Source organism: Pleuronectes platessa, chromosome 7, assembly GCF_947347685.1.
Source record: "Pleuronectes platessa chromosome 7, fPlePla1.1, whole genome shotgun sequence".
Lineage (NCBI taxonomy): Eukaryota > Metazoa > Chordata > Actinopteri > Pleuronectiformes > Pleuronectidae > Pleuronectes > Pleuronectes platessa.
Genome location: NC_070632.1, coordinates 21,317,357 through 21,335,275, shown reverse-complemented (window position 1 = coordinate 21,335,275; position 17,919 = coordinate 21,317,357). Strand labels below are relative to the sequence as shown.

The 17,919-nt window shown below is 40.0% G+C and overlaps 2 protein-coding genes across 2 annotated transcripts; both read right to left on the bottom strand.

The window, feature by feature from the left end:
* Nucleotides 1-3,532: 3,532 nt before the first annotated feature.
* Nucleotides 3,533-9,097, bottom strand: isg20 (interferon stimulated exonuclease gene). Its single transcript, XM_053426556.1, has 4 exons — nt 9,016-9,097; nt 7,396-7,960; nt 7,070-7,270; nt 3,533-4,262 (listed from the first exon to the last, which is right to left on the bottom strand). The coding sequence occupies exons 1-4, from the start codon at nt 9,045-9,047 to the stop codon at nt 4,062-4,064; spliced, it is 999 nt and encodes a 332-aa protein (XP_053282531.1). The 5' UTR covers nt 9,048-9,097; the 3' UTR covers nt 3,533-4,061.
* A 1,170-nt stretch (nt 9,098-10,267) lies between these two features.
* pdia3 (protein disulfide isomerase family A, member 3) lies at nt 10,268-17,909 on the bottom strand. The gene is made up of 13 exons (XM_053426555.1): nt 17,562-17,909; nt 16,180-16,258; nt 15,951-16,068; nt 15,738-15,845; nt 15,504-15,633; nt 15,238-15,354; nt 13,898-14,023; nt 13,609-13,791; nt 12,562-12,670; nt 11,790-11,918; nt 11,390-11,469; nt 10,978-11,035; nt 10,268-10,888 (listed from the first exon to the last, which is right to left on the bottom strand). The coding sequence occupies exons 1-13, from the start codon at nt 17,693-17,695 to the stop codon at nt 10,760-10,762; spliced, it is 1,500 nt and encodes a 499-aa protein (XP_053282530.1). The 5' UTR covers nt 17,696-17,909; the 3' UTR covers nt 10,268-10,759.
* Nucleotides 17,910-17,919: the final 10 nt, after the last annotated feature.

The following is a 17,919-nucleotide window of genomic DNA, read 5'->3' as shown; positions in this document are numbered from 1 at the left end:
TTTATTCTTTCAATCTTTTAACCATTCAAATATTTTTCCTTTTAACCTAACATTAATTACATCAACGATTCATGTTTGTTGCAGCATGTTCTTATTCTAATAGCTGAATTATCAAGTATTTCACAGCAAGAAAATTCATCTGTAACTATTTTGATAATGGATTCATAATTCCTCATGCAAAACTTCCGTTTATTATCAATTCCAGCTTCTCATCTGCCAGGACATGTGGCAGGAAACTGATTATCTTTGGGTTTTGGATGGTTGGTCAAACAAAACAAGCAAATTGAAATGTTACACTTGACCTTGAGAAATTATGATTGGTGAAATTGGGAAATAACAGGGATATGACTATCGTGCAAACAATCCTCTGTTTGACTAACCTAATTTACAATACTCAAGACTTTTCAACACTCAATATTCAAATCCACTGTGATAGTTTTGCCCTGCGACAAAAACAAACTTCGAAATCTTGTGCATCATTTTTAATATGCTATCGGTTAGTAGAGACTAAACCCTGTTCTGCCTGACATGCTGTACTTGTATAGCCGACTAATAGAGACCATGGTCATCCCATTTACAAGTGCATCTACCATGCAATTTGTTTTACCCACAACAGATTTTATTTAACACTGAAATATCACATACAGATAGAAAGAAACGGAAAAAGTAGCGTTATAAAACAGAAATTTGCCAAATACACTCATATATACACATATTGTGGTTTCATTAAACTGTAAACAACATAAATATCACCAGCTGAAGCTCTACTCCTCAGTTTCAGTATTAGGCAGAACACTAGGAAATCATTCGATAGTCTTACCTGAGGCAAATGTGAAGTTGCTGGCAGGTGGTTGCAACGGTCTGTGTGGAGCAGGGTGCAGGGGACCGGTGATTTGTAGCTGTGGGATTAGTGGCGTCACACCAGATTACACCCAACAATTTCTCTTTTTCTTTTCGATCAGCATAAAGTGCTGAAGGTGCTGAAGAAGGGGGAGGACGCAGGGGGGTGATGTTTTTTTTTAAGACCAATGGGGAAGGTGCTCCCATGATGACAGGGAAAGGATCAGGGCACATTTTGGATGATGTAATGCTGGGTATGTACTTTAGGTAACAGGTGGTTTAAAGGGGAGGGGGGTTTGGACGGATTTGATCGCATTCCAACGAGACTTGGATGGAGAGAAAAGTGACCATTGTAATGGCTGATTCCCGGTTTGATTTCTGCCACGTGAACACACTTGGGTGAGAGGAGAGGTGGAGTCTGGATTCAGATGTGTGGGTTTCTCATGTTTATAGAGGCACGATAGTGGAAATCTTTTTAGAGGCCATGCTCCTAACTCAGCCACCAGGATTCTTTTATTGAAGCCAGCAGGCAAAACTTTTTATAACTGCAAATAGCATCCAAGTTTCTCTTTAATTCAAAGATATGATCACTATGACATTATTTTTTAGTTAAGTAATTCTTTTAAAAATGTAATGGGTTATTCACTAATCCGTACCATATCCTTCCATGATGTTTCATGGTAAACTGTTCAGTGGTTTTTGGCGTAATCTCTCTCAAACCAACCAACAAACAATCAAACCGACAGGAGTGAAATCATAAGCTTCTTAAGGGAGGTAATAAAAACATAACCCAATAACAACAGATGTCATACAGTTTATAATAAACTTCGCTGGCCTCTGTCCGCTTATTGCAGAAAAAAAAAGTAATTATATTCAGCAGAATCTAGTCTTAGTGGCATCCAACTGCCAAAGCTTGAATTTCTCTGAGATAGCCGCTGTCACTCCAAAGGTCTCCCAAATCATCGGACAAGTCACAAACCTTCCTTGTGTGACTGAGGAGAAGAGATGGGCTTTCATAAATAAGAAATATACACACACACACACACATACCACTCTCGCGAAAAGACTTAGGTATAGACTTGTATTATTAAACGTGAACCTGTGATCAGATTAGTTCTCACATAAACAATAACCCTCAGTGCGCAGAACATAACTACACTGTGCAAGTGTCAGTCACCGTGATTGGAATGTAGTTGTGTGCGTGTGTATGCTCTTCATCATATCACACACAAAAGGTGCTTTGTGAGGTTTAAGTTCATTCTTGAGTCCAAGTGAATGTTTGTGCCAGATGTGATAAAATGGGACAAATGGGAGGTGCTTCACAATATTAATAGTTATTTATTAACATATAAAAAAATCAGCATTGCAGAACAGTGAAGCATGTTTGAGCCTTAGGTTTGCAAAGGAAAAACCTAGAACAATTAAATAATCAGCAACATGAACCATTTATGAACTGGAATGGCTGAGCTCATGCCTCCAACAGTCGCCTTAAATTAAATCAAGCTGCAACAAAATTCACACCCTCATAGATATCAGTTTCCTTAATGCGTAAGAATTTGTTCAAATTAAAATCCAGTCATTATGATCCCTGGGATAATACTGAAAATGTTAAAATAAAAAAATCGCTTATAAAAAAAACAAAACAGAAACCAACCATCAAACAAACATGAATGGAAACATAACCTCCTTGCTTGAGGTAACCATTGTATGAAAAGTTATGGACTAAATGATGTTTTATTTTACTGGGGTATTATTGGCATTATAATTCAAGAAGCCGTGTTAAAGACACTGTTCACCAAAGTTTAACAATTGTCACTACACACATGACAATTCTGTGCACCAGTTGGACAGCAGTTCTATCCTCAATGTGAGGTTCTGTTGATCTTTTCCTCTTCATCAGGAAGGTCTGTGTTCATCCAACAGTGTCGGGTCTCATCACCTCTGCAGCGGGTTGCTCGTTTGTGTCGGTTCATATTTGGAAGTTATGCATTTTCCTTCCTCTCGCCCAGGCAGCGCTGACGTCACCAGCACACGTTTTGACCTCCTGATACAACGATGAATGAGCAGGCAGTCGACCTGTAATCTTCTAAATCGGGCCTGATCTGCTCAAGAAAGTGATTAGGAAAACAAAATTAGATGGATTGGGCAAACAATGCTCCTCTGTGTTTACTCCCTATAGCCTGAGCTGTAGGTCCACGTTTAGGCTTTAGTTGTGTGTGTGTGTGTGTGTGTGTGTGTGTGTGTTTTGAGAAGGAAACAAATAAGTTGAGACACAGGGACAAAGCCATTTACAGAGCTGTACAGCTCCACCTGCAGCTCACTGTACTGTGTGTTTAGTCCAAGTGATATTATACCCTCCAACGGATCATGATTCACATATCACGTCTTTAGAACTTTCCACATGAGGCTCAATGACTCACAAGGATTTTACTTATAGGGATTTAATAGGAAACGCTCTGATTGGAGAAAATCTTTGTGCTTTTGTGTCACTAAATCTTGTAACCCATTTATACATGGTGCCATTCAATGACTTCACATGCTAGAATATTTCTTAACATCTTCAGAGCTGTGGTTTCGTCCGCAGCTCTGTAAGCACCTCATAAAAATGGATCTGGTCCTCATGGGAAGAAGGTAAAATTATGTTTTCACAGTGTTGTCACATTCACTCACTGAAATTAATCAAAGTCAGTGCTTGATTTAAAAATGATGTCATTTTATTAGGACTTTTAGGAGCAGGAACAATGAGGTAACTTGCAGCACTTATATATTTTTGTAAACTTTCCTTTTGACATGAAATTGATAAAACATCTGAAAAGCTGCGACTTTTTCAGTTTTCTATATCTTCACATCAAGAGATGGTCACATGTTGTGAACAGAGGTATTTCGAGAAAATACAAACAAACTGAAAAATACAGTCTAGTCTCATGCCCTGTTAAGTTACATTTTTCACTCCCACGTAAGAGCAAAGACTGTTGAAAACTCTACAGATCACAAACACTTCATAAAATAAATCATGTCTGTTCCACTTGATTAATATCAACTCTGCAGTCAAATCTTTTGTATCACAGCAGAAACATGCTGTTGGTATAAGCAACCATGTTTAACATGCTCAACGATAATATGTTAACAAGTGTTTGCTTTCAAACAATATTTTTCCCAGAAGTTACTCAGCACATCTTCTCATATGAGACTATGAGGATAATTTTATGAATACCCTTTTCTCATTGGCTGTCAGTTGTGACATCATCAGGCCAGTACTCGTCTTTCATGTAGTGGTTAGAGGAGGCGAAGCTGGGCTCGTGCGGAGCATTGTTGTCCCTCAGATTGGTCTGCAGCTCCTGCTCCCACTCGCCCTCCACCAGCTTGTAGAGGTCCAGTGAGGCCAGAGCATCCTCCACCGAACAGTGACCTCTCCCCCCAACCTGGTCAAAGAAACAGAGACCGACTCAGCGTGGTTCACAACAAGTCAGACCACATACCAGGCACAGTTCAGTGCACACGTTATTAAAAAGAAAGAGGAAAATTTACTCTTCTTATCTTAAGACTGGGAGGGGAAAAAAAATTATCAAACCATTAAGGCACAGAGTGAAAATGCTCTCTGAAAACTAAACATTGTTTGAAAACAACCTCTTAAGACCTAAGGGTTTTCTTAAGAGTTAAAAGAATTGTCAATAAAAACTTGATTTCTCAGCCTCTAAAGCAGATAGAGAAATGAAATCATTTGACATCTGACATCTGACTTTGATTGTAAATCACTGCCGTTTCCCTAAAGTTTGTCATTTTCTTTCAAAAGCCAACAAATCCAGCAATCTCACCAAGACACCCCTCCCCCTCTCCCTAGAATCCTCTTTTTTAATTTCATCGTTTGTTTGTTTCGTCAATGAAACACTGCTCTAATCTGCTTAAATATTGCTTGTGTTGTTCAGATCATTTCTGAAACGCGACCGGCCAAGAGCGCTAGCAAACAAACAAACTACTTATCCCATAACACATTTTCCCTTAGGCGAATCACGATTTATTTCATCAGTCACATGTTTTGAAAACTGAGACTTCTTGGATGATGCGAATGCATTTGATCCGGGTCTAAAAGGAAGAAACACACAGATGTCGCATCCGGTCTTAACAACTTTAACAAACTGTTTAACAATTTTTATCCTCCCTTATCAGCCTGACTGATTTTAATTGGTGACATCATATTGTTGTGTCTAAACTTGTTACCATGGTAATACAAAGTGCATGTTAAAATTTAAATGAACAAGTGACATGAATGGTGAGCCGGAGCTTTGATGGCATCAGTAGCAAAGGGTTGGCCGTTAAACATGGTTTCTAGGATCAACAACATATGCTGTTTACGGTTTAGAATAAATGAAGGAACCTGTTGATTTTCCTCAACAAATGCTCATCTAAAACATCAGTCGACCCTGCACCGCTGTGGCTCTTCAGCGACGCACACTGAAGTCGATCAGATGAGCGGTTGTCAAGATAATCAGAAAACAGACAGATTCTTGATTTGTACTGAAGCAGAGCTTGTCACAGGTAGAAATAAACTAATCAGTGCTCTCTAGTGGTCAAACATCACAGTAACACTAGTTATGTCATCACCCTGGTCTCTGATCATTCTGTGCTGCGTTTCTTCTCATTTATCTTCTAACATATGGGAGGAAATGCCAAGGTTTGGATATCATCCACTAACAGAGACCTTTTCTCAGTCATATCCAATCGATTCTAACCTTTCACATTGATTTAACTAATTAATTAATTTCTCCTAATGCCTTTGACTTTACCCAAACAGGGCTGCATTCTGTACATTGGTTTCTTTTAACACAAACAGTAGAGGTGCTTTTTTACCAATTTTTTATTTTTCACTCGTTAATGGTTTATGTAATGTACTGAGGTTTCTAGTTAGATGAAAGAAAGCTGGTAAAAAGCATTAAGAGTTCTCTAGAACAGTGAATTTCAACCTTTTTTGAGCCGCGGCACATTTTTTACATTTACAAAATCCTGGGGCACACCACCAACCAAAATGACACTGTATGGACATATAATACATATAGTTAGTAATATAATTTCTAAATGTATTAAAAAGCACTATTTTAAATTATTTCAGCCTTTTCTTACTCTTACCTTCAATGAGCACAAATTTAATCAGATTTATGAAACAATCTTTGATTTAACTAAACTTTATTTAACGGAGACATATTATACCCATTTTATCACATTTGATATGGTTCCTTGGGATCTTAATGAAATGTCTGTAACATATTTTGGTCAAAATACCACAAGGATCATTTAAAACAGGACCTTTTAACCCTGTCCAAAACAGATTGACCTGTTATGAGTGCCAATAGTTACTCCCGCCGTTTACCCGCGCTTCATTGAATTTCTTCACTTTGACATTCAGAGCACTGGGCAGAAATCACATCGCGTCAACACCCACCGTGGGCCTTCGCGATGCTTTGTTTTAATTAAACAGTCAGATTCCCCTGGTCCGCACCAGTTCTAAGTCAGCAGCTAGGCGCCAGCCGAGGCGCACCGCCGGAAGGGGCTCCCCGCGGGAACGGAGGGTTCCCCCAGCGGGCGCCGTGGCTGAGGTGATCCGCGAGAAGGGCCCGACACGCGTCCAGAGTCGCCGCCGCCGACCGCCGTACCCGGTCCCCTCCAACGGCCCGCCTTCCGCACCGGCGATGGACACCGCCCCACGGTCCAAGAGAAAGAAAGCACCCCGTACCACTGACGCCATGAGGCACAGCGGAATAGGACCTCCCCCCCCATAAAAAAACGTCGAGGCGTGCCGCACGCCGAGTCTCCGGCGTCGTGGAGAGGAGGGCGACTGCTCCCCCAGCCGCGGCACCTGCCCAGCGGTTTAACCACAAATACCAATGATATCGGTGAAAGTCAAGTTTATTACCGATGTGCAGATGTCGGTAAACGAGGCAAATATCTGCCGCTACCGATGTTCGGCCGATACTTCGGTGCAACACTAAATAATAGATAATTTCCCACGGCACACCAAACGATCTCTCACGGCACACTGGTTGAAAGTCACTGCTCTAGAACACCAAGTCTTTAGATGTGTGTCTCACATCAGTTGTAGGCTCATTAAAACATATTTACAGTCTTTAGCTGTAGATTCAGGGAAAAACTTTTGTAAATATGGAACTTTATTTCTATTAGAAATTTGGCATTATATCCGTATGATTTCAATGTATAAAATAGCATCAAGTCTCACCTGTATCTTCTTGTTTAGCAGCTTACCGGCCAGAATTTTGAGCGAAGGGTGGCGTTTTCGGGGGAAACCGGCCAACCGGCTGAGGAGACGTGTAGAACATGTGTCCCTGACCATATGACATGGGTGGAGAATGTCCATTGCCTCAAAGTCGTTGTAGATGGAATGGCCCACGACCACTTTGCCCTCAAGTATGCTCATGATCTACAGAAGAGAGACCACACAACTGTGTCAGATTTATTCATTGTATAAAGAGTTATCAGGAATGATTGACAGTAGATGACAGAATCAAAGAGCAGATGTAGATAGTAACGTGAAGCTGATCTCACCTCCTCCCTGGCCTGAACAAAGGGTGTAGCGTTTCTCAGATGCCGCCTCTGGATGCCGCTCCAGGGAGTCCTGTAGTCTGTGACGGGCTGACATGGCTGGACGTATTTGTCATACAGGACATTGCCATGATAGTCCAGGATACTGCAGCGGGCCAGCTCACTGCAGCATCCGCCAGGTCCTGTCCCAACCATCTCACAGTCCAAAGCCACCACTGTGGTTGGGCATGAGCTAAGGCACGGTGAACTCCGACCGCTGGCTGGAGGACTGGCCTCGGAGAAGCCGCTGTCCACCTCCCAGCTGTCTTTGAGGGCTGTGACTAAACTGTGGTGGTCGGCAGTATTAGGTACAAACACAGAGTGTCCAGGTTTGGCTGCATCAGTCCTCCTGTTTTCCGAGATCTGAGTGTTTTGACATTCTTGCATTGTATCTCTCCATTTTGTTTTTTTAACCAACTTATTTGTACCCAGTGGTTCACTGTGGTTGTCTTTTCTTTTCCTCCGCATATTAACAATTATCTTCTGATATATCGTCTTTGCTCCTGCGTTCTCCATAGCATATTCATTTCTGAAATAAATCACAACAAAAAAAGGTATTATAAAACACATAAAATATACAGATTTGATCTTGAAAGGAGAAATAGACCCTTAATGAATGTGACTGCCACAGGTTTCTGGCATACTCCTTTTTTAAAAGCTCGGTTTTCTCCTAGTTCTGATCTGAACAACTATTTTATGTCTTATTTTATCTCTTTACTTATACTCTTTAACTTGTAAAACACCTTATACCTGTGTTCTGAAAGGAGCTACACAAATTAGCTTATATTAGTGTAATTAAAATTGGCCAATAAAAAATACTGACTTTTAAATCAGCCACTCAGGTACAACACTAAGGCCTTTTAGGTTTGCTATCGGTAGTGAATAATTATGATAGTCACAATTATTGTAACTATCTATAAATAGCACCTTTCAAAACAGCTGAATAAAAATGAGACAAGAAGCAAATTATGTAATTTACAATAACAGGCAGCACTTTATATAATACACAATCTAAAATCCAAAACGGCAGATTAAAAAAAACGAACACACCATTTCAAGAAAATAGCTAAAAAGAAGATGGTAATCAAGTCAAAGCTGTTCTTTGCAAAGTAGGTTCCTCGGGTAAACGAACAACCTCTGCTAACTAGAAACTTTAGAGCTCCCGCACACTGTGCACGTGTCTGTTTATGTTTCCTTCACAGACGGTTTCTGGACTTGAGTGGGAAATATAAAACAAATCAAGGTGAAGTTCCAGCTGACGTCACCACGATTCAGCATTACATACAGTGACGTGGTTGCTTGTTAGTGGTATATAAGCGAACACTGAGTGAATATCATAGAGTGGTTCCTTGTAGTCTAGTGTTTAACTTCGAGGTTTTTGAGACAGAACCTCAAAGTGCCACATAGTCCAAAGGAGTCTGGTGCTACTTCTTGGAAACAACACCACGCTAGCTGAGGAAAGACACGTCAAGCAAGACACCAGAGCACAATTCATACAAATACACGTTTAGCTTAGCTGTCAAGAGATAAACATGTTGTTTAAGAACGACACATTACAGAAAATAAAGATAATTAAGCCTTTACCTTAGGAGGCAGCACGTGTATAGACCGGACATGCCAGAGCAAGTCCCTTCTATTTGACATATGATTTGCTGCTTCTCTTCTTCTTTTCACAGGAAGTGTTCAGCACATGCGCCATCTATAGCCCTGGTGCGGCAATGCCACTAAAAAACATGTTTGATTGTTTTAATGTTCTGTTTTTTCTGTTTTGTTTTATTACCGAGTATGATTAGGCCTTTCTTGCTTGGTTTGATATTTCATATTAATATTAATGTATGACTTATATTACATTTTGTGAAGCATCTTGAATTTTGAAAGGTGCTATAGAAATAACATTTATTATTAGTAGTATTATTAGTTGTAGTAGTTTGATTATTATAATTATTGTTATTATAGTACAAAGGTACACACCGCAGAGAGGAGACACAATAAAAAGTTTATGGAACATTGAAGTCATATCTTGTCAGAATAATCGTCATTGTCATTCATTTACAAAAACATTGCAAATACCAAACTAAAGTCAGTATTCATTTTCTGAAGATCACATATAATTAGCCATTCATCCATTTGGAATAACTAGTAATTAATCTACTGAGCAAACATATTGAAAATGTTTAAGCCAAATTGCCTCTTTTTCCTCATCATTATAAGATTTGTATCTTTAGTTTTAAGGCATTTGAAGATGTTATTATATTTATATTAACAAAAATATATTCAACGCAAACAATAAATGTAATGCTAATTTCAAGCCAATTGTCAAAAAGCTTTAAGTTTAACTCAGTCTAATTTTCCACAAAAAAATCCTGTTTGATATTCCGGTTTTGTTTATGTATCATTTACCTGCCTTTGAGTTGTAGAAACCTTTACTGCAGTTAGGTGCTTTGATGGGAGTAAATCTTTTAGTTTATAACTAAATTGTGATTGATTTTTTAATAACTGAATAGTTTGTTGATCCATTAAACCAAAACGTTTGAAATTACTTTTGTCTATATCATTATAATGACCGCTTTGGCACTAGAGGGTTATGCTGTATGTTGTATTGGATTCTGGTGGAAATGGACTTTACTCACAAGCAAGCAATAAAAGGATGTTATTTTTCAACCATGAAGGACAACTGAGGGATTGCCCTTGTCATATAGTAGCTCGAATCAAATACCAGGTTCTCCAGGGTTGAACATCTCAGTAGCTCCAAACAGTCAAACGGAGTGTTTGACTGAGGCTTGAAAAGCAGCTGACAGTTACTAGACATTTATATTCATGAATGAGATCATATAGCTCATTTTGGTTTTGTGGGCCTTTTATTTCAGAATCCTTCCAAATGTACAAAAACAAAGACATGAAACAAAATCAACGAAAAAAAGAAAAAGGAATTCACCATTTAACATTATCCCCTGTGACAACGACAACATAAACCAAAAGCGAAAGATGACAGGAGTATTGACGAACCAAAGTGCATCCGCCTGAGGTGTAGAATTCAGACCAGGTGGAAATAAAAATCTCAAAAATTTCAAAAGCTGTCCCCACTTCCCTAAAAATCTGTTTTTGTTTTTAAACATCGGGCAGGCCCTGGCCACCACTTCTCCACCTTCCACAGTTTCCCCAGGGCAGCGGAGGACCTAAAAGGGAGGGCCACGTCTTTTTGACTTGGCTTCAGAGCATTCGGTAGTTCACTAAGAGAGTGGAATATAATTTAGTTCTTTCTCTGCACGGATATCCCCAATCCTCCTCCTGTCATGGTGGGGGGGTCTTGAGTTCCTGTGTGGAGCCTTTATAGCTCGATCTTGTCATCATCATCATCCTTCTTCTTCTTCTTCTTCTTGGGCTCTTCCTGCATCACCAAGGGGTTGGAGGCCTCCCTCTTCAGGTAAGAGAGGAAGTCACCAACATCGCGACCTCCCTGGAACACGAGCGGTGACACAAGACAATGAGTAATAAGCCCTGATGTGAATTGGCTCCGTTTCATTGTCAGTCAATTTGAAAACTCACCTCATATTTCTTTGGGGCCATCTTACTTCCAGCTGGTGAAAAGTAGATTGTGGGGAAACTGAAAAAGCAAAAGTTAAGGGGAAGAATAAGAATAAATTAAATAATGTACCATCAGACAGTGTTATCCTTCAGACTTCATATAAAAGATATCAAACACACAAAACAAGAGTAAAAGCCTAGATGACACAGGATATCTGAGGTGGACATTTGGGAGTTTAAAAAAAATCCAACAATATTATATCAGCTGTCTGCAGTTTAAAAACATTAAAAAGAAGACAGTGTTTAAGTCCTCTATAATAATGTTCAGGTGTCTGTATGCAGATTGTTTTCTGTAATTATTCCTATTTATACTAGTGCTTTCCACATTATTAGGTGAAGGTCGAATATTACATTTAGGGGATTTTTGACTCACCCGCTGACTTCATATGGAGATGGCACATCATTGGCTGTGGCATCCATCTTGGCAATAACAACGTTGGGATCGTCAGCCAGCTTCAGGAACAGAGGAGAGAAAGTGTTAACCATCAGTTTTTTCAGGAGCTGAAATTACTGAAACGCCAGAATATTTGTAATGAAAATGATCATAATAATTAACTTGAAAAAATGTTAAATGTCAACATCTCAAGTGTGAGAACACTAGCTTCCTTCCACTGTTAAACCTCAAAATGTGTGTCAAGTTGTTTAACCTGGTCTTTTCAAATTCAGAACTAATGCTTCAGTTTTGTTCATTAAAAAGCTGCTTATAGGTCAAGAGTGTTGTCTTATTCTGAGAATTATAGGGAAAGCAGCAGGTTAGGTGTTCCTTCTCTCACCTTCTCTCCCAGCTCGATGTATTTGGGCTCCAGGGTCTTGCAGTGTCCGCACCACGGAGCATAAAACTCGATCAGCACATCTTTACTGTCGTCATTGACGATGTCGTCGAAGTTCTCAGCCACCAACACCTGAGGATAAAAAGGTGGATAACTCATTACGAAAGGCACTGATGAATCATGAGTAGAAATTGCACACATCAGGTCCTCAACAAGCATCATGTCTGATTCGGAAAATGCATTAAAAAGACGTGGCGGCAGAATAAAATGTTAAAATTGTGTTTCATGTCTAAATACAGATGACAAGTCACTACTTACTGATTTATTGACTGACTAATAATAAAATATATATAAATTAGATTTCTCCCAAAATGTTATTAAACATTCAGCTTAGGTCAGATATTTTTTTCCAGATAGTGGACTGACAGACTGATGGAATATTTGACTACAAGGCTTTAATCACTAATGTCAGTTTCTATAGCTGCCCTTTAAAAATATGAGACAAATTGGTCTTGACCCCTGAACACAACATGGGCAAAATACAATCTGGTTGTATTGAAGGATCGTGGATATACGTTTTTATTCCTGTTTCTTACTCCTAATAATTCCTATTTTTATATTTGATTTTATGCAGCGGGTGTGTAAGTGTTACACATTAAAAAGGAATTAAGTCAGAAACATGCTGAAACAAGGTGTCACATTCAGCTCAAACAAACAGCATAAAAGCCCATTGCAAAGCACAGCACATAGAAAGAAAGAAGCAATTTAGACCCACCTTGACAGGTCCATCGTTGTTCTCTGGGATGGGCTCGGATTTAAGGTAACGCTTAATTGTGCCGTCGAAGTAACCCTGCAGGAAACTCTGCAGTGCTTTTCCATCACGACTGTTGTGAGAACAGAGAAAAGAAATTCAAGTCAGAGACACCTAGAGTACGACAATACTCAGTTATTAATAAATTTGCAATCACACAAACTTCAAGCAGCGTCCACAGACATCTGTTAATTTCATCTAACGACGCTAACCCTGGATGGGGAACGGCATCGGAACACCTTGGTTTTAATTTGAACGCCCATGTTACCAGACTAGACCTTGGTACGGTGCTACTCAGCTGTGGTTGAGCCGCAGAATCTTCACTTCTCTTCTAGAGAACAGTGGTTTTTTTCGCGCACCGTTCTCAGCAGAATAAATAAGGGCGAGTCAAAAATGTCGCCCGAGCCTTGCATGACACCAGGTCAAAGCCCAGCCACAGCGCCACCAACGCAGACACCCAGGGAGCCATGCACATCTCCACTATGTCTGCTTACATCATTTGTTTTTTTTTGTACATGTGTGGACCGTACAAAAGCTATTTATTTACAGATTTTACCGGCTCCGTCAGGAATTTACTGCTCCTCTGTGTCCTTTGTGCTGCACACTGTGCCAACCCTTTCGAGCTGTGATCAGCTCCAGCTCTCAATACATTGACTAAATTTACAAATTCTGTTTATACCCAGTCTGAATTGACAAGTGTCCCATCACACTGTTTGTGTGTGTGAGTGTGTGACAAACTAGCTGAATTATGAATGAATGCACAGCTATGAAGGAAGAGTTGACACGTTGAAGAAAAGTATAGATCATTATGTGGTGATAAGGGTTTATATTGTGGCATCATTTCAAACAAATCAGGTTTAAATGTAGTGGATCAAATATGTCATCCTAGTCTGTGAGGGCTCACAAGGGCTGTAGTTATATTAAAATATCACACAATAGAATAATATATGTGGTATGTGTGGTTCAATTTCTTTGTGGCAAAACACAGAAATGACAACTGTCTCAACTTACGTGAATTCCTCCGTCATGACGAATTTGTCTCCCTTGGCGGTGCGGATGGCCACCAGGGGCAACTCTCCCGAGCTGCCATCCAGACCGAATTCCGACACATCCTGGCTGAACAGGCTCTTGCTGGCCACAGCGAAGTTCAGCTTCTTGCCCTGATCCAGGAAGCTCTTTGCCACCTTCATCACCCTGTGAAACAAAAGTCATGTTTTTGAAAATGGAAGGTGAAAGTAGCAGCTCGACGCATGGAGCTGAACAGAGAAACAATTCTGGGGCCAGTTTTAGAAACACCTACCTGTTCCTCCAGTAGTTTGAGCCCTTGGGGTTCTTTTCATAGTCAACATCATAATAAGCCACCATCAGGTCGTTGCCCTTCAGCTGGTCTTTGTTGTCGTCTGTCATGTGGGGACAAATCCCAAAGCTGAGGAAGAAAGAATCGATTAGTTAAAAAAAAAAATCTGCAAAATGCTACTCTCAAAGATGGTTACCTTATGACTCACGGAAGGGTAAAAAGTGTAAATAATTAAACTGTTAGGAAACATTTATTCATATTTTCTACTAATATTTCTTTCTACCTTTTCATTTATTTATTCATTCAGATTTTAGCCTTTAATCATTCTTAAATCCTATTTTATATTATCTTGTGTTTCTTTTACATGTTGTCCTAACCTTAAATGTGCTATACAAATGCATTTAATTGTATTTACATCTACATTGTTTCAATCTGATCACACGTTCACATTGTGAATGTGGCCTTTGTCATGTGACTTTTCACATGTAGGAGACATTTGTACATCTGTGCTGTGTTTTATCTAAAAAGGTATGTTGAACATTGAACAAATGTTTGAAGAACATAAGTGACTTTACTGATTTACTTCCTGGTAAAACCACAAAACCAATACAAGTGAACCGATACTTAGAATGAATAATGAATGGAATTCAAGTCGAAACACAATTATAATGCGGTCTACTTTTGCACATAAAAATAATGTAATGAGCAAATTAGTTAACTTTCAGCATCAAGCCCATGCGTGTGTTATACATAAAAACATGAGTGTTTATTTTACTCAGTTCTGCTTAGATCAACTTTTAGATATCAAAATCTGGTATAAATAAAAAGGCTAAATGCTGTAACAGGTACCAATTTTTTCAAATCAATTATTTTTCATTATACACTATTTCACATGAGGATCACCCAGATTCTCTATGGTCTCATCAGTACAGCAGCAGGTCTGCCAAAGCAGTTTATCCCTTCAGGCTGATTTGCACATAATTCACATTACATCTAACTTGTGGGTTTCCTAACAGACCTGACTACAATCCAAGGATCCACAAATGAAAGACAGATAATAAAATCCAGTATTTGCTGAACAACGTAAAGCCACACAACAAGAACCGAGTGAGAGCCATGTCTATGTTTGCTTTGGACAACTCACCAACAAAACAATGTCCTGTTGGCACTTGGCCATGTGTGCAAACACTGTTACAATGAAAGACAATTGTACGTTTTAATACTGCCAACCATTTTAGCGACTGTGAACATATTGTGCTTTGAAAATAAAATGAACAAATCTCTCAGTTTCTAGATGAAAAGACAGGATAAACTGAGAGGACCTCAAGTAAACCAACACTCACATGTTTTCCTTAATGAATCTCTTGATTTTGTCGCTGGTGAATTTGTCCCCTGCGAATTTGACGGAGCTGTCTTCAAACTTGTTGCTGAGGCGTGGTGGGCGGAACAAGACGACTCCCCTGTAAACCAACAAAGGAAGGGTCTGTTAATTCCTAGCCTTCTCCATCAACAGGAGCTAAGCTACTGAGTTGATTGTCACATCAGGTGTGTCAGAATGACAGTTATTTAACGGTAGAGAACCACACTGAATGCAAAAAGAGCCACTCACTCTCCATCGATGCCTTGGCTTTGGAGAAGAGCTTCAGAGTTGGTGTGGGCGAAGCGATAGTTTTCCCTCAGGGCGCTGGCTGCCTTCAGGAACTCTGCCTGCGATGTGCTCTTGTCATCAGCAAAGAAACCTGGGAGCAAAAGATGAATTTCATTCAGACCAACATGACTAAATCCTCAAATTTACCAGCCGCAATCAAGTTAGCATCTCACTAAAATCCAAATGTCAACTCACCAACAACAATTGCATCTGGGCCTGAACCAAACTTCTCCATGTCTGCTTCACCCTTGAGCTCAACAGAAGATGGGCCAGCCTGCTTCTTAAGGAAACTAACAATCCCATCTAAAAAAGGGAGAAAGTAGATGCAGTAAGAATATGGTAAGAAAACAGATATATTAACTAGTTATACAAATGTGAGGTTTACATGAATAACAAACAGTCACATACCTGCAGTTCTGGGACCATCATAGGGACCAGAGTCTTCTCCATCCCTGAAGATCTTCAGGGTTGGGTAGCCACTGACCCCATATTTGCTGCATACGTTGCTGCTGGTTGTGCAGTCAACCTGAAAGGAAAACACATGATTTCTTTATAAAGATACAAAGAGCACCTGAGTTCCGAGTGCACAATTCCACACATAAGTGAACAAAGTTGCATGAACTTCATGATGCAATACCTTAGCCACAGATGCGATGCCTTTCAGACGTGTGGCGGCTGCCTCGTACTCTGGGGCCAGTCTTTTACAGTGGCCACACCTAATGGACAGGAGGATTTGGATCAGTCAGAGGAAAGCAAGTTACACATGAGCTGTATTTGAGTGTCAGCTCAGCAAATATCCTGAGGTAGATCATGATTTCACACTATGTGTGTGTAGTGTAACTGGAAACCCCCATGGTATTTCAATAGGGTCAGTAAAATACAAAAAAAATCACAAACAATACAAGTAGTGTTAAGAAAACAGAAAAACAATTTGCAACCTGACAAATACTTCAAGTATTTTTATACCAGTTACTGTGATTAATCTTTTCATCATGCAATTCATTTAATGTATAATTATTATAAAAATAATGGAAATGCCTGTATAATTCCAAAACAACTTTAAATGTTTTTAGACAGACAGGCCAGACTTCAGTACTTATTACATGTATTATAATCTATTGCATAATAGCATAAAATCTGCAGATATGAGAAGCTAAAAAGAGCAAAAGTTTGTTTTGAATGATCATTCAGTTGGTGGTTGATGATACACGTTGTCAATGGGACATATAAAAGCAACCCTTTATTATATGCCCTGGTCTATACCTCAAAATATATTTTTTTAAACCCATCAAATTATTAACTTAGTCTCTTAATTGTCTTTTTCTTGACAAATATTCACATTCCAGGCGATGGAGGCAGTAAATCTGTCTTTTGTCTAAAACAAAACATACACTTCTCTGTCGACGGAAGTGTTTAAGGTTTTATAAATTCAAAGGGGATTTACTTGTATTATATTTAAGTTTGGCACAGTGGGTATACTTCACAGTTCCTCTGGGCCAATCAAACACGGCCACCAAAACTTCCCTGGCCAATCACCTCGTTACAACTACGAATAGGCACGCCTCCAACTTCCTCATAGCTCTACTTCCCACGTATTGTCGATCAAACCGATTCCAGAGCAGTTTAAATAAACTTCAGATGGACACCAATCGAGTAACAGCTCACATACAAGTGAAAAGTCAAACTGTGGCAGTAGTTGAACCATCGCTCCTCTTTAAAATCACATTTGATTGCAGCTAACAGCCTACACTGTTCCGGGCTCGTAGCTAACGTGCTAACGTTGGTACCTGGCCAATGAACCACAAACACTTAAGACACCATCGATCCTGTTCATACAACAAAACTGTCAGATACATTTTTATTTGCACGGTGATTTAAGTGCTAAAAAAAACTGGCTAGCATCCAGAGTGCTGAATGTTCTGCAAATCAGTTAGCTGACCTGTTAACCACCTAGCTAGGTGGCTCACCTAACCTTAGCTAAAGCGTCAGCTACTGTGCACAGACCGTGGACAGACTCACCAGGGAGCGAAGAACTCCACAATGATCATCGAGTGGTCTCCGATCTTGCTGTCGAAATCGTCATCGGTGAAATCCAGCACATCACTGGCCCGTGAGAAGCCGGCGAGCGCGGCCAAGAAGATGAGCCTCAACATGGCACACGGCGCTGTCTAAAGGCAGCCTCCTTCTCTTTCTGGTAACAAAGGGGGAAAGGCGAAGTGTGTCCGCGGCAGGCAGTCCCTTCTTCAGCTGAGTTCAGGTGTGCGGGCCCGGGCAGCTTCGGGCTGACACACGAAGACAGGTCGGAAAGAGAAAGAGAAAGAGACCGAGGCGCCGGAGACGTTCAGGCAGGGGGACCGCTCCTAACCACAGTGTGGCA